Consider the following 26,476-nt stretch of genomic DNA (forward strand, 5'->3'; position numbering starts at 1 on the left):
CTCAGCGGTTCCATGGTGTAATGGTTAGCACTCTGGACTCTGAATCCAGCGATCCGAGTTCAAATCTCGGTGGAACCTGCTGTTTTGTTACTACTGTTTTTCACACGACCATATTTGTTGAATATTATTAATCAATAATTCACTATCCGAGTTCCCCTTCAAGAAATCCCGTAAGCGAGGAAATGAAGGCCAAGACATTTCTAAAACTTTCTTACTAATAAAACGTGAAGGAGTGAATGCAGGCTAAAAACGAACCGAATACTCTTGTAATATTTTACTTGGCTATAAATCTGCCTGAAACGTAATAAATGTGAAAAAAACACTGAAACCTTCATGTGTTTGTAGGGGGGTTTTATAAAATAAAATAAAATAAAATAAACATTTTCAAAACCTGTATTGTTCCGCTTTGACACATGCTACTTTTAAATGGTCTGCCATTGGAGGCTGTACTTCGTAACTAATGTGTATATTTGATTTATTTGCACAGCTGAAGTCTGGCTGTAAGTACAGGATAGGACTTGTACTGACTGAACAACTCAGTACACACTCATCCACTATGTTACTTATTCAGTCTCCACTAGGTGGCATTCTCACACCTTTCTACGGGTGACGTCATTATTACACGTGCAATAGCCGAGCAACAGTGCAAAACAATAATAAATGGGGTTGCTCAGAAAATGTAATTTTTTAACGGATATTTATTTATTGTTTCATGTATTGGTTGGGGAAGAGAGTGTTGTTAGTAGTGATTAAATAGACAATGCAGTGTTGCATAGCTTTTATCCTTTTAGAAAACTTTAAAATAACAACTATCCCGTAGAACATTTTGTTACGTACTGTATTACTGTGCGAGAGAAGACTTTCTGAAAGTGTTTATATTTACGGAGTAATCCAGAAATCCGTCCTTTTATATTATGTTTATAAGGTAGGGAGAAGAACGTCGTTTGGGAAGATTTGGTGGTCTGTTTCACTTGCTTGCACCCTGCTTCATGTAAATAACAGGTGTTAAGATTATCCCACACAATGACAATGCAACTGTACAATTTGCGCGTATAGTCGTATGAGCCTCATTGTGCTTCCTCCAGAAACGTTCAAGTACCTACTAATAATATAGTTTCAGCTCCCCTTGACCCCTCGTTAAGGGAGCTCTCATGAGATACATTGCGTTAACTAGGACCCCGCGGAATCCACGACACTCCAGCCAAGCTGTCGGCTCTCGTGACAGGACGCCGCGCGCCTCAGATCTCCCATCACAACCAAAATGGCGACGAGGGGAGTGGGCTCTCTGTCTTGAGGAACTGGACTTCATACACCGAGTGCTGCTGGTCTCTCTTCTCAGCCCAATATTGCACACGCTGTGAAAGAACACAACCCCGGCTCTCAGTATTGTAAGTGGGCGGCGCTTGTCCTTCGTTATGAAAAGGCTCTCCGGCGTTATCACGTTGTGTTTTTATCCGCTATGTTGACGGAATGTGTCGCGCTGTCACTGGGCTGCTGGGAACCGTTGTGTTCTGAGCTGACAGTATAAATATTGACGATCCTCGTCTTGCATCGGTGGCAGTGAACAACACGGGTGTCGTTTTCTGAAACGGAAATCCTCGTTGGAGACCTATTTTACCAGCGTACACTACTACGACTACTAGGACGATTGGACAATCTGAAGGTATTTTGATCTAAGTCATGCCTGGTGTGCTGCATATAGGGATGCGCTGTACTGTAATGCGGATATGCACGTGTTAGTTTCGAATTTATTATTACCAGTAGCTTTTAAAAAACGAGATCAGCGATTTCTGTTAATCCCGGTCTAGCTGTGAGCAAGGTGCTGGACGTACTTAATACACCCCCCTGAAGCACACTGGACACAAAAGCCGGCGTTTAGACATTGGTTGTATATTCTGTTTGTCTTCATGTCAGTGCAACAACTAAGATTAACGCAGACACGCACCGTATGCTATTTAATCAGATTGGAAGCAGATGGTTTAGGTAAGTTTGGAACTGGGCGTCCTTAAATGCAGCATGTTATTTAGTTAAACATCTTTGTGTAGTCTCCGGGTTCAGTCAGTCAGACAGCTGGGTCCTTGGCTTGATCGGGGCAGCAATGTGAAATTTGGTCTCGTTTATTTAAAGCAGCATGACAGTAAATAGCACGGGCACGGAGTGACACCACTGCCACGCGTTACGCGGAGTTATTAATGGAATCAACTCCGAGACGTCTTACAACTACTAGTAGGGTACATCCATTATTAGTGTGGTTCATCAAGTTAAATAAAATGACGTTGGAGTTTTATAATCAACATAATTGCCTGTTGAAACTAACCTATTAAGTGCCATTGACCTAATTTGAGGACCGGCTACTTTGTAATTTGTGGCGCATTTGTAACTGTCATCTGCCTGCTACTTATTTTCTCTAATTCTATTGTTATGATAACTTACTCTAATTTAGTTGATCTCAAAAGTTAAGTCTACATGTAATGCATCAATTATGTAGTGTACAGAGTGTGTTCATTTTTTCAAAGAAAATGATTTTGATACCTAATGGGGTAATAGACATGTTTGGATCATTTCAACTGGTTTACAACAGTATAGCAGTGTTGTGATTAATAGACTTTCTCATGGAAAGGATGACAGTGCAGTTTGAATAGGCTGTGATCTTGCATTTGACCTGTCTGGCAAACCTTAGCAGCATTATCTATTATTGCAGGGTTCAGTTGCTAACAGTGGAGACGTGTTTACTTTCTGTGCTTCCAGGAGGGTTGAATGCTCTCTGAATAGGGAGTTTTGTATTTTTGCTCGGAGCTTTGCAAATACCAAAGGTTTTTTTTTTTTTTTGGTGGTTACCAAAGGGGTTTTCTGAAGTACATTCTGTTTCCAAATTTAAAAACAAGTAGCTGGCCCAGAGAAAAGCACTCGTTTGCAGTCATTCAATAGTGGAGAATGAATGTACTTGCATCTCCCCTTTGAAAAGGTTCTGTTCTGCAGTGCAGTGAAACAGGATTGCAGGGCTTCAGTTTCTGTGTGACAGGACTAGAGCAGTGTTGAAATCTGAGCTCTGAATTTAGGTGGGCTGCATTTGCCAAGTGCGTACTGTAGGTCAGATCTGTCTATTTTATGCGTTCAGTCTGGTAATCATTTTATAAATGGGGCACGCAGAGCTTCTTATAATTAACAACAGTACTGAGGTTAAGCAGACCGTTTCATACATACAGTGTAGACATGTTTATATTTGGGTTTGCCCTATAAATCTGTGTTGCAGATATACAGCAAAAGGGCTCTTTAGTCCACTCTAGCTGGCCAGTACGCACGGTAGACTTGGATTGCGATTTTAGGAATTAGAAACTGAGGAATCAGTCATATTGTGTAATGGTATGAGTAAGAGAGGCTAGCAGTCATCTTATATCATGCTCATTGTCAAATTTGGCTGAAGAGTATAATGGCACACCCTTAATGAAGTGCTGTGCATATGTCACTATGTCAATCTCAAGACAATTACTATTGAAAAAGGAATGGAAAGCTGTATACACATAGAGGAATCTGCTATCATCATACCATCAAAGTAGTTTTATTCATTTCACAAAGTGTCATGTACTTGTTGCTAAACCCCCTGTTACTAATTCAAGGCGTCAGGTTCCAGTACCCTGTTCTTTTAATGGTGAACCCCTAGCATCAGGGTTAATGTTTCATACATTATTTAATAGGGCTGGCTCCAGGAAAAATAACATTACAATTCTTTAGAAAACAAACAATAAGAAGCACTATTGTTTGAGTAAAATATGAGGTTTTAATGAAAGATTAAACTGTGTCTCTAAATCACTGCGTGCTCTCAATGGATCAGTGATCCAAGGACAACTCTTTTCTTACTTTATCGAAGCAGGCAATGGTAAGATCTGGTAGGGAAATGAGCAGAATGAAGATTTAATTCATCACTTACCCAGAACTGAACTTTTTATATAGCCTACTGTACCAAAATGTGTGCAACTGACTGGAGAATACAGTGCTGCTACAGGAATGAACTATGATGTGTGGACCTTTCCGTGTAACTTCACAACTGAAGGTACTGGTATGTCACCAAACTTCACTACCTATCTGAACGTATTATTAGGAACTTTGAGAGCACACTCATTTACACAGGCCAGCCAAACATGTTTTTAATTTGCATAAAGATAATTAAATATTTTCCATGTGCAATTCTCCTAATGTAATTGGCATATGCACATGGTGGTTGTATTTAAAAATAAATCTAATTCAGTTTGCATCGGTTTACTATGGTTTGCCTTTCTTGTCTCGCTCAAGGTAAGGAATTCAGAAATATTTAATGTACCCCAGGGAAATACATTATTGAATCCTGTTTCAGTGGCTTGAGGTATTGAATAAAATAAGAAATGCTCCACCTGTGTGCAGGGAAATCCAGCTGCCCTGAATCCTAAAGTCACATAAAACAACTAGCCTGCCTGAATGGGGATTATAAGAGGAGTCACAAACAGAAACCAGCAGAGTGATGGTGCTTCCTGGTGTCTGTGTTACTACTCCCTGCAGCAAACGTCACTCTCCTTGTCTTATATTCAGGTCACTTGCTAACCATCCAGCCTCAAAACAAAACCCGCACTTGCAAACGAACCAGTCAACCAAACACTAGCTCCTGGCTATTATAAAAGACAGACCTGTTCTGTCACCTTTCCCCAAATTATTGTTATTGTTGTTCTTATTTTTTCCCCAGGTTCAAGGTCTAGCCTTCTTTAAATACAGTACACATAAATAAAATCATTGAAAATTCTACAATTTAATGTATTTCATGTGTAAGATTTGTAAAATGTATAACATTTATGCTAATGTTTTGTACTGTAAAAGCTTCACTGTTTAATATAATGATCTTATTATTTCCTGCTCAAAGCCGGACTTAACTGGAGATCATCAGAAATCACCCTGAGCTGTGAGAATTTCCTCGGGTTTGCCTGGGAGTCTCGATATCTTTGTATGTTGGAGACCAGCAGCTTTTGACAGATGGGCTTACGCTGAGGTGCCCTCGTAGAAAACTGCCAGATCCTGCTGGGTTCTTGGGAGTCCTCGGCAGACAGATTGCCCTTGATTTTAATCCTGGCACAAAAAATACTGTTTACTGTCAGAGCACCTGGGTATTTAATGCAGGGTTGGCTATGGATCACAGATTATAGCACACTATTGGCACTAAACTGCAGGAGGAGAAGCATTGGCAGGAGGTTCTAAGCAATTTCCTAATCCGATCTTTAAAACCAGAGAAGGAAAGATGATCAGATTCCATCTTCATACTGTGATGGAAACAGTTCCACGCCTTTGGGAGTTCATATGCAGATATACTTTTATTAAAGTATGCAGTACTATTTACAAAATAATTCAAAATCCGCAGTTTTGAGGTGTCTGTTGCTGTTTATACATTAAGCTGAAGTTTCTGTGAGACCCACAGTTAAGTCACAGAGAAGAACGATGTGTTTAAGTCTTGTGCTGACATGGTATAAATCCAGTAAAACAATCCAACTTAAGTCAAGTCTAGCCTTAAAACTTCTAATAAGATTCCCAACGGTGAGGTGTGATTTTACCCCTTAAAGTATGGTTATCTGAAGCAAGTATTTGGAAATCTCTTTTTTTGCATTTCGCACTGTTTACAAAATTGGTGGTCACTGGTCATGTCTGATGTGCGATGAATTAAGGTGTCAAAACTTCCTGATCAGGAGAATTAACAAAAAAAAAAACAAAAAAAAACATGATTGCATAAATGTTAGCAGCCGGAAAATGAGTTTGACGCAATAGGAATTGACGGTGATTGTGAATGTCGAATGATGCAAGTCTTAGTAAAGCAGTGTTAGAACGAAAGAAGACGTTCAGGTTTCTATAGTGAATATAACAGAGTTTCATTGACACAGAGGAAGAAAGAAGCTGTGTTCCAGTTAATACCAAGGTAGGACTTTCATATCTGAAATGTGTTCGCTGCTATAATGGGTTGGGACTGAGCCAGAGCTCCTGGTTTAGAATAGGGGCTTGGCTCACTGTGTGGTCTTGGCTGGTTATTTTAGCTCTGTGCCTGAAGTCTACCCATCTGTAGAACTGGGTCCTGTACAAGCAATACAAACTGGAAAATGGGATCATTTGTTGAAATTCAAAGATTTTTTTTTTTTAATTTTGGTATTGTTGATTTTTCAGTTTTCATTAAGGACACCAGAGCACAATTGTAAATTGCACCATTTGTGATTTTTTTTTTTTTTTATTCTTTTAATTGTTAAGACATACATTATTTTTTTGGGGGGGGAAATAGACAGTGTACCAATCCTCATTTTCATGCCTTTTCAGTATCATTGCTATTGTACAGGGCAGAGAATAAAGAGGGTGTTTTACCCTGTGTCTTCTCTTGTTTAATGTTGGCTGTGTCACAGATAGAGTGATTGCTCTTTGTTTCTTATGGGATGTATTGCAGAAGTAGTCGTATACTGAAAACCACAGTCATGTGATTTATACCTTTTTGGAGTTAAGTTCCTAAAATGTGTGGCAGTATGACTGCTGTCGGTATCGTTTGAGTGCATTCATTGTTGTCTGATATTATCACCTGCAGTATTGCCTGCTTCTGTTACAGTGTCAGTCCAGAGCTGCTCCTTCCCTAAATTCATTGCTGTCCATGTCAGCTTGTTGAAAAATAAGTTTTGTGGCACGGTGCGCTTAGTTTGATTTCCAGAGAACTATTCATAATTTTAGACGTGGTATTCAGCTTTGACGCATGCTTTTTTGATAGCCCAAATATACAGATGCACAGCTTGATACTGTTGGTGCAACACAAACTCTTCTTTGAACATACAATACAAAGAAGCCATACAATAGTTACAGCAGTGCTCTTGTCTGCACATGTCTGGTGTATCTAAAAGGACCTAAAGCTGAACTATTATTTTTTGGATGCAATTTTGTTTTACTTTTACAGAAATGCACAGCACTCTCACTCTTCCTCACTCACTTTTTTACAGTTACTCCCCCCCGCCTCTCTCTCTCCTGTCCCAGAAGTATTAAGACAGCTTCTTCTTTGTTTTTTTTGTTTTTTTTTTAATCAGTGGACCACCCGTAATGTAAAGACTAGTCATTTGGATTCCCAATCTGAAAGCTAAATTATAGGGATTGAGTTGCAGATCTCAATTTTTAACGTTTGGGGAATTTCTTTAACCTGTGTAGGCAAGAGATCTTTCCAGTGTTTAGAGAGCACTCAGCCACCAAACTTCACATGCTGCTTTATGGGATGGGGGGAATTCATTGAGGTGATGTCCCCCAACCCCCCCACCCCCACCCCCACCCCCTGGGGAACTCTTAACACAGTTCACAATATATAGGCAGAGAGCTTGGTATGAATCAACAGGATATGAACATTAGGGTGCGTTTTGTTAACCAACAGGTAGAAACAGTTTAGCTTTTTTCAAAACATTTGCAGTGGACAAGAACAAAAACATCAGCTTGTAAAGCAGATGTGCAGATGCCTTTGTTGTGAAAACAAATTTGGCTTTTGTTATGATGCCATTTATTAAAACTTCCTGAATGAGCCCAGACATAATTCCTAACTTAATTCTCAGCTTTTTCACGGGTTCCAGAAGGATATGAACATCTGTCTGGTAACGTCACATAGCAAATGCTTAGGGGTTATTTTAGATGAGGTAAATGCCAAGTGTCTTCGGATTTCTCCCAAGTCCTGTCTCAATCCAGGACTGCAGATTTAGTGCCGTCTCCGAGAAAGAGGATTTGTGCTTTTTAACCATCGCTAACTCTTCAAATCCTGCTGTAGTGTTGTGTGCCTGCAATGTACAGTTTTTATTCTTTCAGTACTGTGTTCCCTATCAAGAACTTCAGAATATGTCTTGTGTTACTGAGATGTAGATTGGTGAGAGAAGTCAACCCTTTACATGTTGTTGGAGTGTGTTGTGGATACAGTATCATCGGGGGGTGCTGTTTTTGGACAGATTAAAGCTTGGAGTCCTTTTAAACAAGGCTCCCACCCTAACAGCACTAATCCAGGTCATCCAAAAACAGCAAGCTGCCAGTATCCAAGTGTTGTACGCCATGGACTGCCTGAATTTCTACCAGATGCATTTCTATTGCATTGGCAGGGCTATGTGCTGACCGCAGCTTCGTTTTGTCCAAATGTCTGTTCCTAATCTAATTCCCTGGAACACACTATAGATCAACTGCTCCATGACCTTAAACATATTTTGTGCAAATCTCAGTTTACACTGTTCTGTCAATAGGAAGAACGCTCCAGATTTCTGTTGCTTATACCAAAGCTGCTTCACTGACCATTTTATATTGGCTCTGCAATGTTTATTGTGCTCAATTACTTGCTGTGTTAATAAACTGGCTGTTCATTATGTCAGAACGAGATGTCACTTTTTGTCCTTAAAGAGGCTTGCTGTACTGTATGCTGCGGGGTAATGGATAATTCTGTACTGAGAACACAGGTTTATTCAGTCGAGGTGGGTATGGGTGGCACCATTCATTCATTCTTGTGTTAATACAGTCACACATGCCACTGAGACTCAATACGGGAGATAATATAGACTGTAGGCTTTGTGTTGAAAATGTGAGACTATACTGTATTGTTTTGCAGAAACAGACACCAAATATTTTGATATAGTCCACATACTATCCCAATGTGTATAAAACTGAAGTTAAAGGGTACATAAGAAGCTTTTTATTTTATTGTTACATGTTCCCATGTGTTGCTACAACTGTTTACATAGTGTGTGTGTATTATTTATTTATTTATTTTTTACATTTTGACCATTTCTTTTTTTAAATTTTTAAATTGCATTCCCTGCCACAAGGTGGCTTCCCATGTACCCGCATGGACCTCTCAGAACTACATTTCCCATCATCCTCCTGCTCACTGGTAAATCCATCTCAGTTACATAGTGAGATGTTTACACACCTTACGTAAACAGTTGCAGCAACACATGGGAACATGTAACACAATAAAATAAAAAGGTTCTTATGTACCCTTTAAACTGTGTCAAACCCATCTCAGCAGTATTTATGGTACCTTGTCAGAGGAAGAGCTTTTAACTTTAATTACAATCAGCACTCCTGCTGTGATTGGCACTGCTGACCTTAAGAAAATGCAAGGGCAATTTAAATGTCAGCTAAAATGTTAGATTGCCCTAAAGAAAACTACAGCAGGCAAGCTATACAGTAAGCCAAACCATGATAATGAGGTCTGCATTTTATTGTCGGGGATATCGTAGTGCATGGATTGGTGCCTCAGACATATCACAGGCTGAAAGACTGACCCGGCCGCTGGAGTCAGGAGAGTGTTGTTCTTTTTCTGATTGTTTCTAAAACCTGTCCTTACAGACATAACCTGCTGTGATGGAAGATGATGGAAGACAAAGGCTTTCGTGTTGCCGATTACTTTGTGGTGGCGGGTTTGACCGATTCATCCAAACCACTCGAAGAGGAAATCCACTTCAATGACATCTGCCACAAGATCGCCAAACCCAAAGCCCCGATCACAGACGTGGCCATCATCATTAAATCGCTAGGAGAGGAGGTGCCACAAGGCTACACATGTGTGGACACGACTCCAACAGGACTGTCTGCAGATCTCAACAATGGCAGCCTCATGGGACCCCAGATCTTCCTGTGCTACAAGAGAGGCAGGGATAAACCACCTCTCACTGATCTTGGGTAATTGCACTAAATTGCAGCTGTTACAAAAAGGCGTGTGGAATGTTTATTTGAATAATCCTTGTACATAATATAACATCATTAAGACGTGTCTCCACTCCTTTTTAACGATGGCCCTTTCAAGTACTGTAGATTACCAGGTTACAGTAAATAGCACAGAAAATATTTCTCATTTAATCTCTATGGGAACCACTGTCCAACCTTGACAAGACAGGTCTTTGCTGTATGTACTGCAAGACTGAAAATGATAACTTCATGTCTGATTCATTACTCTGACAATAATTTTGATCATTCTGTTCCTCCTCTCTAGATTGTGAGGGGACTTCCTCATCAAGGGGATTTCCTTCACGGGGCTTATTAGGACCGCACAGCTTTTCTTCATGTTTTAGTAATGTTTTCAGATCCTGGGGAAACCAAACATAATTAATCTGTGCTAGATACAATTCAGCCATTACTTGTCAATTAAATACACTGCAAATCCAGTGTTAGTACTGCACACAGCCTTGCAAATATACCCAGTACAGAAACATGATTGTAAAATTATTAGTTAACTGTTTTTGAAAGTCTTTGTTATGTAAACAGTTCAAGTGGAGCTGCTGATTTGGTACTATAGGAGTTTGTTTTTAAGCAAGTAGTGATTTGCCTTTGTGCTGTTTAAGATTTTCTGTGTTCCACTGAAGTTGTGTTGTGAAACGCAACAGGCTGATTGTTGTTATTTGTTTCATAAATATGTTTTGGATTTTTTCTGGAATGTATTATGCACTTGGATTGACATAAAGAGGACAATGATTTTTTTTTTTGGTTGCCACATGGACTGAATAAAATCAATTTAGAATAATTTGTGTCTAAAAAGCAGTACTACAGTATATGTAATGATGCCACACTTTAGCAATCAGGGAGTTACCAGCTTTGTTTTTTTTGTTTTTTTTAATTCACTAACAAAAAAAAACAAAAATTGAGAAGCGTCAAAGCAACAAGTACCACTGACCACTGGAAAACATTAAGTCAGCAAATGATAATTGTCTGGCATTTCAAAGTCGTGATCATCTTGATTGATACCTGTGCTAATAATGTTCTGTATGTGCCTGTCTAGGGTTTTGTACGAGTGGAAGGAAAGACTCAAGCAGGGCTGTCATATTATTCAAACCACTCCTTCCGGACGCCCTGCTAATATCAGCAGCCCCTCATCACAGAGGATATATATTACTTACCGGCGCGCCCCAGACAGCATGTCTCAGACTTCCCTGGCCGTGACAGACATATGTATAATCATTCCAAGTAAAGGAGAGACCCCGCCACACACCTTCTGCAAGGTGGACAAAAACCTCAATAGTAGCATGGTAAGTACAGTCCGCTACAGTACAGTATGGTAGTGGCGCTTTCTTGTAATAAAGGGGCCAGTCACAACTTGCCTATTTAAAACGTAAAATATATGGGGAAATGACACATACTGCAGCACATCTGTATTCAGATTAGTGTCTGTCCTAATTCATTACAAGTGTGATCAGTGGAATGTGAGGTAGCAGCATTTATTTGTTTATTGATTTATTGATTTATTTGTCAGGACAGGCAGACTTCAAGCTGGCTGTTCTTCACACTGATCTTATTGCCAGACAGAGTTGCAATGAAGCAGCAGCTTGCAATGCTTCTTTACTGCTGCAAGCTGCTTTGTAAAGTTAAGAGAGACAAAACTAGTCAATCTGCAAAGAGTCACCGGCTGTTAAGTTGCTTCCCTTTCCTGTTTTGATGAGAAAACATTCCTGTGGGGGCTGTGTTGGAATTTAAATACTCCACCATTTCGAAATCCCACATTAAAAAAATAAAGTGCACTACCTGGACTTTTAAAAATCCCTGGCAGTGAAAAAAGTATAGATTGTTTTTTTCACATGTGATACAATGCTTAGCCACCCCTCTATATTATTACATTGTGTTGCCAGACAGGGGAAAAAAAAATGTTTTGTACAAGAAACTGAATCTAGTTCCATAAATAAAGTAGCTGTTCTCATTTAAAAAATGCTCAGATGAAAATCAAACCCTGTGGGATTTACTTGTACCGGTAGCTCACAAGCTAGACTGAGACCATGCCATAGTGCATGTTACATTGCCACAGAGAAAAGGCTAAAAGTATTAATGTGTGTAGGGTACGTTTGCTAATGTTTGCTCTGTGCACAGTACTACTCACTCAGAATTACTGCAACAAGCTTTTTTGTTTCTAAGCACCCAATCAGGGTTTTAGGGGAACTGTCTTTTTAACTTTAATACATGGCTTTTTAATTCGATCTCCAGGCTATAGGGCACATCCTGCACTCCGCGCGGAGCGCCTTTACTGGATGCACCAGTCGGGGGGTGGGGGGGCCCGAATGGACTTTCAATGGCTCAAATGAGTCTGTAGTTTTGAAAGAAGTCTTTATTCACACTAAGCGGCACGTAGATGTTTTATAAGTGCGGCCCAGTGATTATTTGCTTGTAAACGGCAAGTGAAAGTGTCTGTTGATCATTATTGTAACAGGGGCTCCTGAGTGGGTGGGCTAGTAACCCACCACCTGGTCTTGTGTTGACTTAGTCTCTTCAGGATAAATGGTCTCTTTGATGGTGGTTTGAATGCTAACTTCTTAATTTTGTGGATGGCTTTCTCGTAGCACTGAATACGAATAACACTTTTTCTTTATTTTCCAGTGGGGCTCGTCTGTATATCTTTGTTACAAGAAGTCGGTGGCAAAGACCAATACCATAGCATATAAAGCTGGTAAGTCACAGGTTTTTTGTTTAGATGCTATTTATGTATATGTAAAGCAATTGCAGTGACAATAGCAAACAATATTGCTTGTTTTATCTTGAATGCTATGTGGTATTAAAACCTTCAAATTAAAAAATAATGACAGTGCTATACATTTTATGCAAAGAAAAGAAAAGAATTCTGTTAAAGTTTAGTATTGTGACAGTGTTGCACTGCAGAGTGATAGGGAGTTCATATTCATTAGCAGTATAAACGCAAGGAAACAAAGCCAGCGTTGTAAGCAGAATAATGCATTCTGAGAGAATACAACATTTTATCAGCAAATCATTTCTTTTTATGCTTATGTATCTGTTGTGTCAAACATCTACAATCTGCTGGGTAAACACATATTGCATTAATAGTGTACTTGACCTTTAGTGCTCTTTGCTGTTTCTCGTGGTTTAATGCAAGAGGTGAAGTTTTACCACTCAAAAGGAATTGGAGTTGGGAGTCAGCACAGACTTATCCTGTGAGTGCTACTGTGGACGTCAAGAATAGCCTGAACCAATTCCTCCTTCTAGAAGTAACAGCTGTTTGCAATTGCATAATACCAGAGAGCTACTAGCAGACACGTCTGTGACAATTTGGTAGAGCTTCCAAAGTCCTGATTCAGAGCTTGTTTATAAACAGGGTTGATATCTTGGGGTCTTTAAAGTCATCTGCAGTGGTGAAAGGATTAAAAGAAACAATTGTGACCTTTTTAAAGGGCTACTTCATATCATTGAGATTGTAATTCATGTTTCTCTACACGTTTTGTATTTTGAAGGATTATCTCCAGTTACAGTGACTTCCCATAGCCTCCTTGTATACGAGGCAGTCTGAATATGAGCCGACTCTTAGATACAGTCTAAATGATTTAGGTCTGCAGTACTTTTCTGTTTGTGTGTGTGTGTGTGTGTGTGTGTGTGTTGTATGGTTAAGTGTATCATTCGCTGTGTTTTGTTCCATTTTCTAAGGTTGCTGATGTCGATTTTCTTGATGTTTGCTGCTGGTTTTTTCAACACATTTTTATTCCGGTTTGTTTTTAGGTTTAATTTGCAGGTATCCAGAAGAAGACTATGAATCATTCCCTTTACCTGAATCTGTGCCTCTCTTCTGCCTGCCCATGGGTGCAACAATCGAATGCTGGCCTTCCGAAACCAAATACCCACTCCCTGTTTTCTCTACATTTGTATTGACTGGATCTTCTGGAGAAAAGGTAGGTCAGAAACAGCACATTTTGGTACAGTGTAATATTTTAGTAAGCATACCAATTCAGTACATTTTCTTTTTAATTTAATTAAAATAAGTTAAAGAAAAAAGTAAAAGGGTATACTTGTGTTTTATTTATTTTTTAATGGACAGACCAGTGTTCCTAACATGTCCTCTTTCTAATCTGCTTAGCAATGGCTTTGCTGCCTGGCATTGGCATGAACATCTGGTGTTGAATGATGATGCATCCAGCTCGTTTCCTTCCTCTTTCAAAAGTGCTTATCTAAGAGCTTTAAATACATTTGTTTAAGCAGCATTTCTTAAAAAGTCATTCATCAGGAACCATACGCATTAGGGTTGAGTATTCCAGGAAGCCGATAAATAATTGCAAGGCTTTGCAATCATCATTGTAACACAGTAAAATAATTTCTAATAAGTAACACCCTGACCCTGTTTGTGGCTGGGAAGGGGGCACAGGTACAGTAAAACAAAACAAAAAAAAAAGACTCAAAACATGCATTCCACTGCAGTAGATGTTTTGTCTAGCCTCTCCAGGTAGGCAAGCCATGAGCAGGAGACTGTGTCTGCAGCAGGGGTCCCTGCTGGAGGAGTGACACTGTGATTGCTTGCAGGTGTACGGCGCTGCAATCCATTTCTATGAGCCCCACGCGCAGGAGAACCTCACTGACAAACAGCGCTCCCAACTGGGACTGATCAGCGCCACCAATCGCAAACCCATTGTCTCCAAAACCATCCACACCAACAAGTGCATATGTCTGCTCTCCCACTGGCCTTTCTTTGATGCCTTTAGGAAGTTTCTGACATTCCTGTACCGATACTCGATCTCTGGCCCTCATGTACTACCCATTGAGAGGTAAGTAAATATCAGAGTCAGGGAAGCTGAAAATAAAAGGTTCACACAAAACACAAAGTCATAGGCTGGGCAGTCGCCTTCACTACACGTAGTCGCAAAACACTCACCTACTCCCTCCACCAGACACAGGATTTCTCCTTCCTTTTATACATGTGACCTCTCCCCAATAGCATCAATGACCTAATTGGGGAATGGCCACACCTGTGATTGCTGGTCAGGACAGATTTAACCCCATCCCTGCCACCCTTACATTCCCACACACACTGTTTACAGCAGCGGGGCTTGTGCCCAGCCACACTGCAGTACTCCTGCTTGGTGCAGCCTGTATTTGCTAGTATTGCCCCATTCTATATAGACAAGGAAGCCCACACAGAACACTTCAAAGGCTTTTAGAAGTCAAGAAAACCATATTTAATAATGTATAACTGGTTTAATATTTAAATATTAAAAAAATGTAAACAGAAATTAATGATTCCTAGAATTAATATGTCAAAGCCGCTTCCTTTTTAGCTAGGCAGAAAATGTATTTTTATTTATTTATTTATTACCAAATATGTCTTTCTACTTTTATGAAAGCTTTTTTATTAGTGGTTACATATTTAACATTTGGTAGTTTGCACAGCCGTTTCTTATTTTATGTATGAATTAAGAACATTTGAAACGATTGCTTGTACAGTATACCCTTCATGATTTTAAATTACTTTTATACGGTACTTGAATGAAAGATATTCTGTTTTTGCTCCACTACTGATGTGCATCAAAGTCTTCATGGTGTCATTTGCTTTTTAAATCTGTTTATGAAACCTTGTCGTAGCTCATTTATTCCTCCAAAACACAAGTAGTGCAACACTGCCCTAGAAGAAACTTGGCTGAGTCCCTGTTTAAGTAATAATCGATTTATTTTTCTCCTCCATCTTTTAGACACGTATCCCATTTCATGCACAAAGTTCCTTTTCCGTCGCCTCAAAGGCCGAGAATCTTGGTGCAGGTAAGATCTTGGAACATCGTATTAAGTAGGCCTACATTTAATATTTGTCTGATGCTGGGTGTCCTAATTCGTTACATATGTTTTGCAGCTGTCGCCACATGATAACTTGATACTGAGCCAGCCTGTATCATCACCATTGCCACTTAGGTAGGTGAACTACTGCTCCTGTGCTTATATAAGTATTATATTTGTATTCCTAGTATTATTATTGTGTCATTTGTTTCCAAAGTATTTTGTGTGGTTACTTTTGAATTTCCTGCATTTTGCCCAGTAAAACAAAAGATGTGATTCACATGAGCTGTGGTGCATTGTGAGCAGATCATTCGGACCAAAAGGCCAAATGCAGGCTTCTATAGCTTTGAATCCAGCCCCTGACCTCCAACCCCTGTGTATATGGCAGGCATCTCAAGTGCACGAAAGGAAGTCTACCTTAAACTTACAAGGAAAGACAATATGAGAATTACGGATTTCAGTTCATGTGCTTTCCACCCCCATCTTTGCTTATTTGTTTGAAAAGTTCGTTAAGTGGGTCAGCACTGTTTGAAACAGTCTTGTGAATACAATGTATTAGAAAGTGTTTTTTAAAAATGTAAAATGATGGGTTCTCAGTAGAGCTAGCGGTGTGAGTCATGCAGTTATGAGAGATGTGGTTCAGTCTACATGAGAAGTCTGTTGTGTAATACTCAGCTGAGAGATCTGTCAGCATGCAAGCATGAGCTCCAGTAGATACACGTTTTGAATGGTGCCTATGAAGTAAAAAGAACATTCATTTGACCTCTTTTCGTGCTTCTTCCTTTCCTCCCCAGTGGTGGCAGGTTCACTACCCTGCTGCAGAATCTCGGCCCTGAGAATGCGATCACGCTGCTGGTGTTTGCAGTCACAGAACACAAGATCCTGATCCACTCGCTCAGGCCAGCCGTGGTCACAAGCGTGACCGAGGCATTGGTCTCTGTAAGTATTTGTTTCGCCTCCCTACTTTTGCCACACTTGTTATTTTACAAGTGGGCTGAAATCGTAATGCATGTTCAGCTGATCTGCATAAAATTGACTGAATACTTTTTGTCCTTAACTGGGATTATGTCATCTTAAAAATATGACAGACATTCTTTTAATATTTTAAGAATTCAGAGGTTTGTGCTTCTCAGATCTCACTACATATGAACTTACTACTTTTGCTTTACTCAAAGTAAAACAAAGCCGTACGTTTTTATAAACCTGGAGAGAAGCCATCCTAAAGTTACTTGAAGGACTGTGAGATCCACCTAAGTTTGCTTCTTACTAGTTTTGGGGCCTCACTGATCTGTTTTCCCTTCAGTGTACGTTGCTAAGGTTTTCATTTCTTCTCTCTGCAGATGATTTTCCCTTTCCACTGGCCCTGCCCATATATTCCTCTTTGTCCTTTGGCATTAGCAGATGTGCTGAGTGCCCCTTGCCCGTTCATAGTCGGGGTCGATTCGAGATACTTTGATCTGTATGATCCGCCTCCAGATGTCAGCTGTGTTGATCTGGACACTAACACGATATCACAGTAAGCTTCCCACATGCTGTGTTTGCCACACACTGAAAACACGCAGTTCTAAAATGTATGAAAGTTTTAAGGTTGCCTAGTTCAGTATCAACAATATTTTTCCTTATCTTAGTTTCATGTAGGGGCAAGGACCATTTGGAGTTCGAGGGCTTTTGTGGTTTTTTTGTTTTTGACATGCATTGTACACAATGGCAAATGTACCATTTATATTACTACTGTTAATATACCGTACATAATTTTTGTTCAGTGCAAGATTTAACCTACTTTACTGATTTCTGAATATTTGATGTGTTTCAGTACTGAAGATAAGAGGGCTTTGACCTGGAAGATTCTGCCAAAGAAGGCTTGCAAAAATCTGATGAATTTGTTGAATAACATTTACCAGGAACTAGCAGAATGTGAGTGGCAAATACAGGATCCGGGTACCAATAGGAAAAAATGATTTTGACCTTCAGCTTCTGGGCTGATACGATAAGTATCAGATTCATTTAGCTGTTTGTTCCTCTGTTGCTGGGGGTTATCAAGACTGACATTTAACAGGAGCATAACAAAATAAAATATTTGATCACCATGTGATTTTAAACATACTCATCTAGTCTAGTAATTTACAGGGTCAATTATATTGAACACGGTAGATATTGAGAACATCAGAATCTGGGGATGTAAGAAGAGGACTGAATGGACCTTGTGTCTCACATTTTTACTTTCTGCATATTTGTTTCAGCACAACAGAGACCAAGAGAAGATGGGTTGATGGAGTTAAGCATGAATGACTATGATTTTAACTCTGGGAAGAGTCTGCAAACCCTGGAAATGGAGATACAGGAGGCATTCTTGCGCTTCATGGCCTCGATATTGAAGGGATACCGGTCATACCTTCGTCCCATTACACAGGCCCCCTCTGAGAAGGCAACTGATGCTAGCTCTCTGTTCGACTTGCAAGGTATGTTTCTGGGGCCGATTCTCTTAGTCTTATTCAATAGGATTAACACATGTATGTGTGTGTTATCTAAACCGTGTGTGTTTTACTGATGTGTGCGCTGTGCATTGATTTGATTTATAAAGTGCATCAGTCTTGATGTCCTTCATTATACAGTACTTTAGGGTGTGTATGCGTCTTTGCTCCTGCTAGATGTATGCATTTCATATGAATGTTCTGAAAATCCAAAAATGTAGTTTTACTTGCTGGAGTGAATCCACTTTTATCAGACACTTGGATATTGCAGTAAGACCTGCAGCCTTCAGGTTACAGTCCGATACGAATGGATTTCAGTGCATCCAATGCAGTACAGTATAGCTCTAGTTTTTCTGCGTTTCATAATGTGTAGCACAACACCTCTACCACACTTAAGCTGGAGCCCCACCTCTGGGAATTCCACATGGTATCCATGCGTTGACAGTGGAGGCTTACAAAAGGAAAAGTAAATCCAGTTTGGACAGTAAGGCCAATGCACATGCTTTCCACTTGTTGATTCTGTATTATGATCCTCCCAGACAGATCTTAATCTAAACCACCCCCTCATTTATACTGTATGTCCACATTAGATTTAGAGAAATATGTGTCTGCTTTAACTCCCCTAGAATGGGTGTTGTGCAGTAATCCAACCGCCCCCGCAGTTAAAACTGCTTTCTGCCAAGTTGTAATGCTATCCTCATTTTTATTTTATGATACAAATCTGTCCACCAAATGACGTGTGTTTGTGAGCAGCCCAGCACCTGACTTCCATTACAGTACATGTAACTTAGCATAGCATTTTATTCTGTGTATACATGCTGTTACTTGACACAGGTAGAATTGGTGGTACTGTACTATTCTATTTGAATGTGTTGAATTGGGAGCTGACTTCACAGATGATGAGGTAGAATACCTGTAGATCACCTGTCTAGTATAATACCTGTAGATCACCTGTCCACATATTTTTTTATTTCGGTGTGGGCGCCTATGTGAAAGAATTCTGTGGTCTTGGACCCGAGCCATCTGGCTTCCTCTCTCACAATTACTGTCGTCAATTAAAGGGAGTGTTTCAGTGCAAAAAAAAAAGATAAAGCAAGAAATGTCTAATAAAACAATGATTTTGTTTTAGGCAAGTTGGTGAAATATTTTTTCATGGATAACAACAAAAATGATTGTGGACTAGTCCTATATCGTTCGCTTTTCCCGAAGTGAATTGAAATCCAGGTCCTTTACCGCCAGTGCTCAGATGCGTATTGTTTTCTTAACTAGATTGTTTCCCTAGGCTTCCTGAAGAGTCGGGATCGCTCTCACCAGAAGTTTTACTCGCTGATGACGAAGACGCAGATGTTTATTCGGTTTATTGAAGAGTGTTCCTTCGTGAGCGACAAGGATGCAAGTCTGGCATTTTTCGATGATTGTGTAGATAAAGTACGTTTGATTGGTTCGGCAATGGGTTGTTTTATTTTCCTTCTTTAGCTGTCTCTACGTTTCCCTCTTTGTTTCTGTTGTTCTCTCTGTCTATCCCCAACATAAAGGTAGCAGTCTATGTTCTACACAGTCTATAAAGCCAAAAAAAACCACACCTAAGGATTTGTCTGCTTTGCTTAGTTTCTCAGTTTTATCTTACAATTGTGATTGAGCATTTTGAAGATATGGATGTAAAATGTACATTTTTAGCTACCAGCTGTTTTATGCATGTCTCTAAAGTTCAACTTCTCTCATCTCTACAAGCTTTCTCTCTGATCTAATTCATTCTTTCTTTATTAAGCTGTTCAGCACAGAGCACAGTACTGATAAAGGACTAAAGGTAAGCTTGCTGAGGACCGTGAATATGTTCATAAAGTCTTGGTTGTAACTGAGTAATAAAGTACGAGAATCCATTATTAACCAGCTTCGGTAGTCTTGCAGCCTGGGGCTCCCTTGAGCATGTGAAATGCGCCAACAGACCAATAAATCAGGAACTGGCATATACTGTATTATTGCTAATAATCTGCTAGAAAGTACTGTGAACGCTTATTAAATCTGAAGTTTAACGAGAGACCCACAATCATTTTTCATGTTTGAATATTGTTTCGAAAGATAATTCCATTTCAAGCAGCTTGTATAGGAAGTGGGTTTTTACAGCAGCGTGGTATCTATTGGGTGTGATCGGTTACTACAGTTTCTGTTGAGCCAGTAAGATTAGGGATCGGGGGCAAACTGCATTCACTATATGTTAAAACATTCCTCTTGTATAGTGAATTCCAAAGGCACAGCCTGTGTTGTAGCTGTCACTTTGAATTTGAGCGTTTTTATGAAAGTTTTATTACGCATGAACTCCCTACCATTGTAAGCAGAGCTTGGAACTGTTTGCATAGTTCAATTTGCCTGTATGTGAACTAAATTATTTGTAACTCTCATTCCAATAAAAGAAGGGGCCTTAGTGTTAAGGAAAGTGCAGATCTGTTTTTTTTATGCTTGTTTAAACCTGGGATTTTCTTATAGTTTACTTGCCTAATGCAGCCAGTGATGCAGATCCTAGTATACAGGATTTAATAGCTTTTTCTTTTTTTTTGTAATTATCTTATTTTTTCTACTCAGAAAAAGAAAACACTATTAAATACAGTTTTGGTAAGTGCGATTAGCGGGTTGTCAACGTTTTGATTTGGTCCCAGCCTACGTTTCTCATACACAGAATTACTACCAAAACTATAGATCACATTCATCAAACATGGGGCTTGGAAGGGTAACTGCAGTAAGTGCATAAATGAGTGGACACGCATGTGATGATGGTTGATGGATTTTCCATTTCATCATTCAGAACTATTTTAGTGAGAGAGACCGGTCACCACTGCTGTCTATAAATATCAGCCCCTTGAACCTGGTTTCTAGGGAAGCATGTGCAAGCTGTGATACAACAATGCTGGAAAACACGCGGAATAAGGCTGTGGATGAATGGCTATTAAAGGAGCAGGAAACGTCTGTCTGGAATGTCTTGGCATCCCAGTAAATGCACTGCCTTCCAGTGCAATTAATAGCACAATCACACTTTTATTAATATAACCCCTGCAGCTTGGAGCATCAGCGATTTTGTATTGTGTTGATCAAGGTGTATCAGATGTGCCCGGAAAATGTACATATATAATATAGAATATCACATTACAGGCCAAGTTGGTGGCCTATATATTGGTGGACTGTATATTGCTGGTGCAGTTCCACCATGAAAGGGATATAAAGCATCTCGCAAACCATCAGAAATGTTAGCTTGTGAGTTAAAGGGTCCTAAATGGCGGTGTGTGATTTACACTTGAGCGCACTATAAAAGATGTGGGGCAGTGACCCAGTTCCTTCTTTCCAGATGATTTGTAGGACTGCTTCAATCACTGGCCTGTAATAGCCACTCTAACAAGAATGTGACTGGTCTGTGGTAACAGGCAACTCTGTACATGATTGCTACATTAAGAATGAATCTGTACTTGATGCAGCAAAGTAAAGACTTTTACAACAAGATTCCTTTTTCTGTAGAATTATTATTCTTTATTTGCTTTAGTCTGGAAAACAGGATTAGTGGTACCGATGGGGGCTGAATTGTTTTCATATTCTCTGAGGCTGAGCAAAGGTTTTGTCATGTCAATACTGCTGTATAAAACAGGATTATAGAAATAAAATAAGAATCGGTCAGTATTAACTCTATAACAAATGCACGTGCATTGCCTATATATAATATATATATATATATATATATATATATATATATATATATATATATATATATATATATATATATATATATATATATATATATATAAAGAACGCTCAGAGAAGGTTGATCAAATAGCTTTTCCCAGCCTAGAACATAAAGAAATAAAGCAATCGATGTACTGTAGCAATGAAGTCTCTGTGCTTCTGTTGTGCATGCAGTGTGAAGCCCTATGGGATATAGAAACAGTGAAAGAGCTCCCTGGTCATCTGCTGCACAAAGACTGGTGCTATCTAATACATGGCTGCACTGCTAGATTCACTGTCAAATAGCTGGTGGGTCAGACAGGCTGCAAAACTAGGTCACCTGCTGTTCAAAGGGATAAGTGCGTAGGGGATGACTTGTACAATAAAATCCTCTGCTGTGTAATGTTCAAAATCCCAAACTTGCTTATTGTCCTACATTATGCATATTGGCTGACTTCTTACAACAGTTCAGATTTGTTCCATATTATTATTATTGTTATGTTACAGAAAATAATTGGTCACATTCCGGTAACAGTAATCACAACTGTGTTGCAATCAAACGTAATTGCTTCATAGATGAATGGCATTGCAGGCTGTTAATGGGCCCTTATTTCTTAATGAGATATTTAGCATGCCATTGCCAAGTCTCGGCACCATTATCTGGTTGGATTTATTGGAAGTTCTCCTGGTCTGTATTAAATAGTTTATAGCAGCAAGTTCTCTAACTTTTAAGTTAAGTGTTGCTGGTGTTGGTGATGTTCACCTCTTCTGAAAACGAAATATTACAGAAGGGTTTTTGCTGTGGTGTAGCAATCTGCATATTATCAGATCTTTATATAAATAAGCACCTTCCCTGCTTTCTGGTTGAGTAGCTAAATATTGAGAGGTACAGCCTTATACCTTTCATACGAAAACCAAACATCTTCTCGGTAATACTTGTTACCTTTTCCAGATGTTCTCACTGCTTACAAGGTGGTTAATAGGATAATCCTTCCATTTAGCACAATGGACGTGAAACAGTGGAATAGTGGATACTGGTTCAGCTCCAGACAGGGTTTTGCTGCAGTCTGCTGTTCTTTCTAAAGGCAGTCGAACACAGCATGTGACCCTGTCTTGAACATCAGGGTTACATAAGCAGCAGATGTGGAGGGTTTGCTCATTTGGAGGATTCTGAAATGTTTTAAAATTCATGATGGATCAGTAAGTGGTAAATCAAAAAGGGACTTCTTTTTAAACTCTCTTCAAAACCCTTCTTCGTATCAATTTGAATTAAAAGCCATTTCAGTATGTAAAACAATAACAAAAATAAAGTAGAAACAAACAACAATAAAATCCAGTCTGTGCTGATTTTGGCAATCTCGTGTGCTTCCTGCTGTAGGTGGACCTGGACAAGCTGGAGGAGATGCGTCTGATTGAGCTGGACGAGTCCCAGCGCAGTGAGCACACTGTGTTCATCACCCCCCCAGAGCTCCCAGCTCTGCCTGATGGAGAGGAGCACCCTCTGCAGTACAGGTATCCCTGCCAGCAGCTTTCCACACCATGCAATACACTTACAATTGATAGAGCCAGGTGCTGGACAGCAGACAGCTCAAACATCTGGTTAGAAACTTGCTAAATGTCGTCCAAACCGTGCAGTGTGTTTTAGCCAGAAAGACCAGAGTGGAATTCAAGTTTAGGTGCATAGCTGGAAAATGTACATAGTCTTCTGTGAAACCAATTGGATGGTGTTTAGATCTCAAGGCACAGCCTGGGATACCCGAGTCTTTGGAATAAAGTCACGCATGCTGTAGTGTGCTCAGGTTTAGTGCAGAAGAGAGCAGAGGTGAACAAGCCAGGAGGAACACAGTGATACAATTGAGGCCACGTGCATGTCTTTATGTTGGGTCTGTACTGGAGAGTAAAGGTTTCACTGTGTGCGAAGATGCATTGAGAGTGATGTGAAGAAAGTGATTCTTCGTCTCAAGGTTTTGTTAACCTGTGAGAGTCGCTGTTTTTAGCTACAGTGGCTTTCCTGTGCTGATCCTGGAGCTGTTTGATCGACCGGATGGTTTGCTGAAGACCCCGGCTACCAGACTGACCTCGAAGCAGAGCTCTCCCACTAGCCCCTCACCCATGTTCAGGAGGACTAAACAGGTAATGATCAACCTTCTCTCATGCTGTAGGTTTTGAAGTTATTACACAAGGAATTGACAAGGAAACAATAAAACGCTTAAACTCTGCCTGTTTATAAATTACTTTTATGTTTAAATCCTTGATTTATAAGGTGCCACATCGCAGATTCCTTTGATCGGCCCACCATTGGCATTGTAATAGCTTTTTTTTGTTCCTGCTCCAGATATTTTAAAGCCGGAAACAGTGAAAAATAAATAATACACTACAGTAAATCATATACTCCTTCCACAGCTGGCAAATACTAAAATATCTTCCCTTGTTAACTGTCTCTCAAAGATCTGTATCAAGATTATATCCTGGAAAGAATGGAAAACAACTTTGTGTTTGTGTGTCTTCACTGAGCAAATATTCTGCCAGATGTTTTTGTTATGTTTTAGGAGAAGACTTTTTAACATCTGAGTCAAATCATTTTTTTTTATTTTTCAGGAAATCAAGTCAGCCCACAAAATTGCAAAAAAGTACTCGTCCATACCACAGATGTGGTCCAAGTGTCTCTTGCGACACTGCTACGGCTTGTGGTTCATCTGTCTGCCTGCGTACGTCAAAGTGTGTCACTCAAAGATCAGGGCTCTGAGAACGGCATACGATGTGCTGAGAAAAATGCAAGTCAAGAAACTTGAGCCTCCTGACGAGGTGCGTACAGTAGCCTCTCAATGTTAACCCATGAAGTACCAAATTCATTTCTTTGAAAGAAATCGGAACACAAGCTGTATTTCTGTAATTTGATACGTTGCATTTAGACTTAACTTTTGCAGTTTAAAAATACTGGTGTGAGTTAAAATTACAGTAACAGGTAGATGCCAGTTAAAAATGCTCCAAAACATTACAAAGTAGCCTGTCCTCAGATGTGGACAATGGCACTTAATGTAGTCAGTTTTACAGTGGTGAATTGTGCATATTTCTTGTAAAATGAATGCCCCTGGTTTGTTTTTAAAGGTGTGTTACCGAGTTCTGATGCAGTTGTGTGGACAGTATGGTCAGCCAGTTTTAGCAGTTCGGGTTCTTTTTGAAATGAAGAAGGCTGGTGTTCACCCCAATGCTATTACATACGGTTATTATAACAAGGTACGGTATTGGCCAATAAGCTGTAGGTTCAATATGTTCTATAAATGTTAAGCAGACGTATTTCTTTGATAGATTTTCCAATGGAAAATCCCAAAGTGACCATAAATCCTACTGTACTCCTAGGTCTTGTTATTAGAGGAACTGTCAGATTTCTGGGTGTAAGTAACATGCTAGTAATGTTGTTGTGTGCTGCAATAAATCACATGTCCGGCTGCTAGTAATATTATGACCGACACAGTCGTGTCAATTTGAAATCAACTCTGCAAATATTGATTGATCATATAACTGCCTACAAATAACACGTATCGCTCTCTATAAAACCCATAGGGAACAACTTCATGATCGGTCTTTCACAGGGAATACTTGGGGTGCTATTGATTTGGTTGGCGGGGAATTAATTTAGTTTAATAGAAAGCCAGCGTGCATAAAACTAAATCGGTGATTGGGATGCATCTGTCTGGGAATAATGAGTGGCCTCAAGATCTGTCCTTTCAGTTTTCATGTATTCATGTCTTTGTGGGTTCTTTCCTTCCCTAGGCTGTTTTAGAAAGCACTTGGCCTTCCAGTACTAGGGGTGGTTACTTTCTCTGGATGAAATTGAGAAATGTCCTTCTAGGAGTTGTGCAGTTCAGAAGAGCCTTGAAAAAGCCCCAGTCACACCCCCCACAGACCCCTCTCTCAGGTATGCAGCCTTGCTTGGGTGAAGTATTTCTGTGTGAAGTTTCAGAATGAAAAAGATTATGAAACATGTTGCCATTTTGCCTTGTATCTTATATCAGCTTAATAAGAAAATCAGCCTGGTTTGACTGCCTGTTTATTTATACTGCATGCCAACATTGGAAAGGCTGTGTGGCATCTGACAAGTTTTTAATAGACTGATCCAACTTCGTTAACAGACAGGGATTTCTTATTTTATTGTAATCCCTCTCCCCACACACACACTCTTTTATCACACTATAGGCATTACAAAAAAGCAGTGAATAGTTCAAACGTACAGTATTTCGTAAGGCAGTATACGGTTAAATGCACCTCCGAAGTTAAATTGAAGTCGATCAAAGAAGGTTTCGATATTGTTGCACTTTTCATCTCCTGAGCCATTGGATACTGAAGTCCCCACTAGGAGACGCCTCCACATTTCAGACCATATCCTTTCATTGTTAACCTGTTGTTATCTTCAAGCAGATGGCAGTGACCTGGATGCTGTTAGTCATGGCAGCTTGGATAGCTCTAACGACACTAACACAGCGGAACAGGCTCCGTTCAGCACTGATTTAATCAAAGTAGATTCTACTGATGATAGATCTAGCACAGGTATTCCTTTATACCAGACTATTCAAACTGTCACCAGCACTCGTCATTCTGAAATCTCTCTTCTTTCCTTCTCTCATTGCTTCACGCTCTTCCCAACACTTTTTTTTTTTTTTTTGCATTTCCTTATTGTGCAATGCAAACATTCCCTTTTATTTTGTTTATGTTGTGCTCTTTTATCCCCCCCCCCTTGTATTCTGACGCTCTTTCCTTTTACTTTCTTTTTTCCTGTCGCC

General features: G+C 39.7%; 1 protein-coding gene and 1 non-coding gene across 11 annotated transcripts in view; both read left to right on the plus strand.

The window, feature by feature from the left end:
• Positions 1-6: 6 nt before the first annotated feature.
• Positions 7-78, plus strand: trnaq-cug (transfer RNA glutamine (anticodon CUG)). The gene has a single exon. It is a non-coding gene; the product is annotated as a tRNA-Gln (tRNA).
• Positions 79-1,114: 1,036 nt separating this feature from the next.
• Positions 1,115-26,476, plus strand: part of LOC117429328 (C-myc promoter-binding protein-like) — a 39,395-nt gene continuing 14,033 nt past the window's right edge. For 2 of the 10 annotated variants that reach the window (XM_058999012.1, XM_058999014.1), the window contains exons 1-20: positions 1,117-1,663; positions 9,346-9,678; positions 10,772-11,018; positions 12,355-12,424; positions 13,483-13,652; positions 14,278-14,519; positions 15,441-15,507; positions 15,596-15,654; positions 16,314-16,458; positions 16,860-17,035; positions 17,333-17,433; positions 17,760-17,978; positions 19,273-19,418; positions 19,759-19,797; positions 23,074-23,207; positions 23,693-23,828; positions 24,294-24,500; positions 24,804-24,932; positions 25,470-25,614; positions 26,115-26,243. In XM_058999012.1, the coding sequence (XP_058854995.1) occupies positions 9,368-9,678; positions 10,772-11,018; positions 12,355-12,424; positions 13,483-13,652; positions 14,278-14,519; positions 15,441-15,507; positions 15,596-15,654; positions 16,314-16,458; positions 16,860-17,035; positions 17,333-17,433; positions 17,760-17,978; positions 19,273-19,418; positions 19,759-19,797; positions 23,074-23,207; positions 23,693-23,828; positions 24,294-24,500; positions 24,804-24,932; positions 25,470-25,614; positions 26,115-26,243 (2,872 nt within the window). In that variant the 5' untranslated portion in view covers positions 1,117-1,663; positions 9,346-9,367. Of the gene's footprint in view, positions 1,664-9,345; positions 9,679-10,771; positions 11,019-12,354; positions 12,425-13,482; positions 13,653-14,277; positions 14,520-15,440; positions 15,508-15,595; positions 15,655-16,313; positions 16,459-16,859; positions 17,036-17,332; positions 17,434-17,759; positions 17,979-19,272; positions 19,419-19,758; positions 19,798-23,073; positions 23,208-23,692; positions 23,829-24,293; positions 24,501-24,803; positions 24,933-25,469; positions 25,615-26,114; positions 26,244-26,476 lie in introns of all 10 variants that reach the window. The other 8 variants (XM_058999013.1, XM_034048693.3, XM_058999015.1 and 5 more) reach the window with 8 other exon arrangements.

The sequence above is a fragment of the Acipenser ruthenus genome, chromosome 24 (assembly GCF_902713425.1).
Source record: "Acipenser ruthenus chromosome 24, fAciRut3.2 maternal haplotype, whole genome shotgun sequence".
Classification (NCBI taxonomy): Eukaryota; Metazoa; Chordata; class Actinopteri; order Acipenseriformes; family Acipenseridae; genus Acipenser; species Acipenser ruthenus.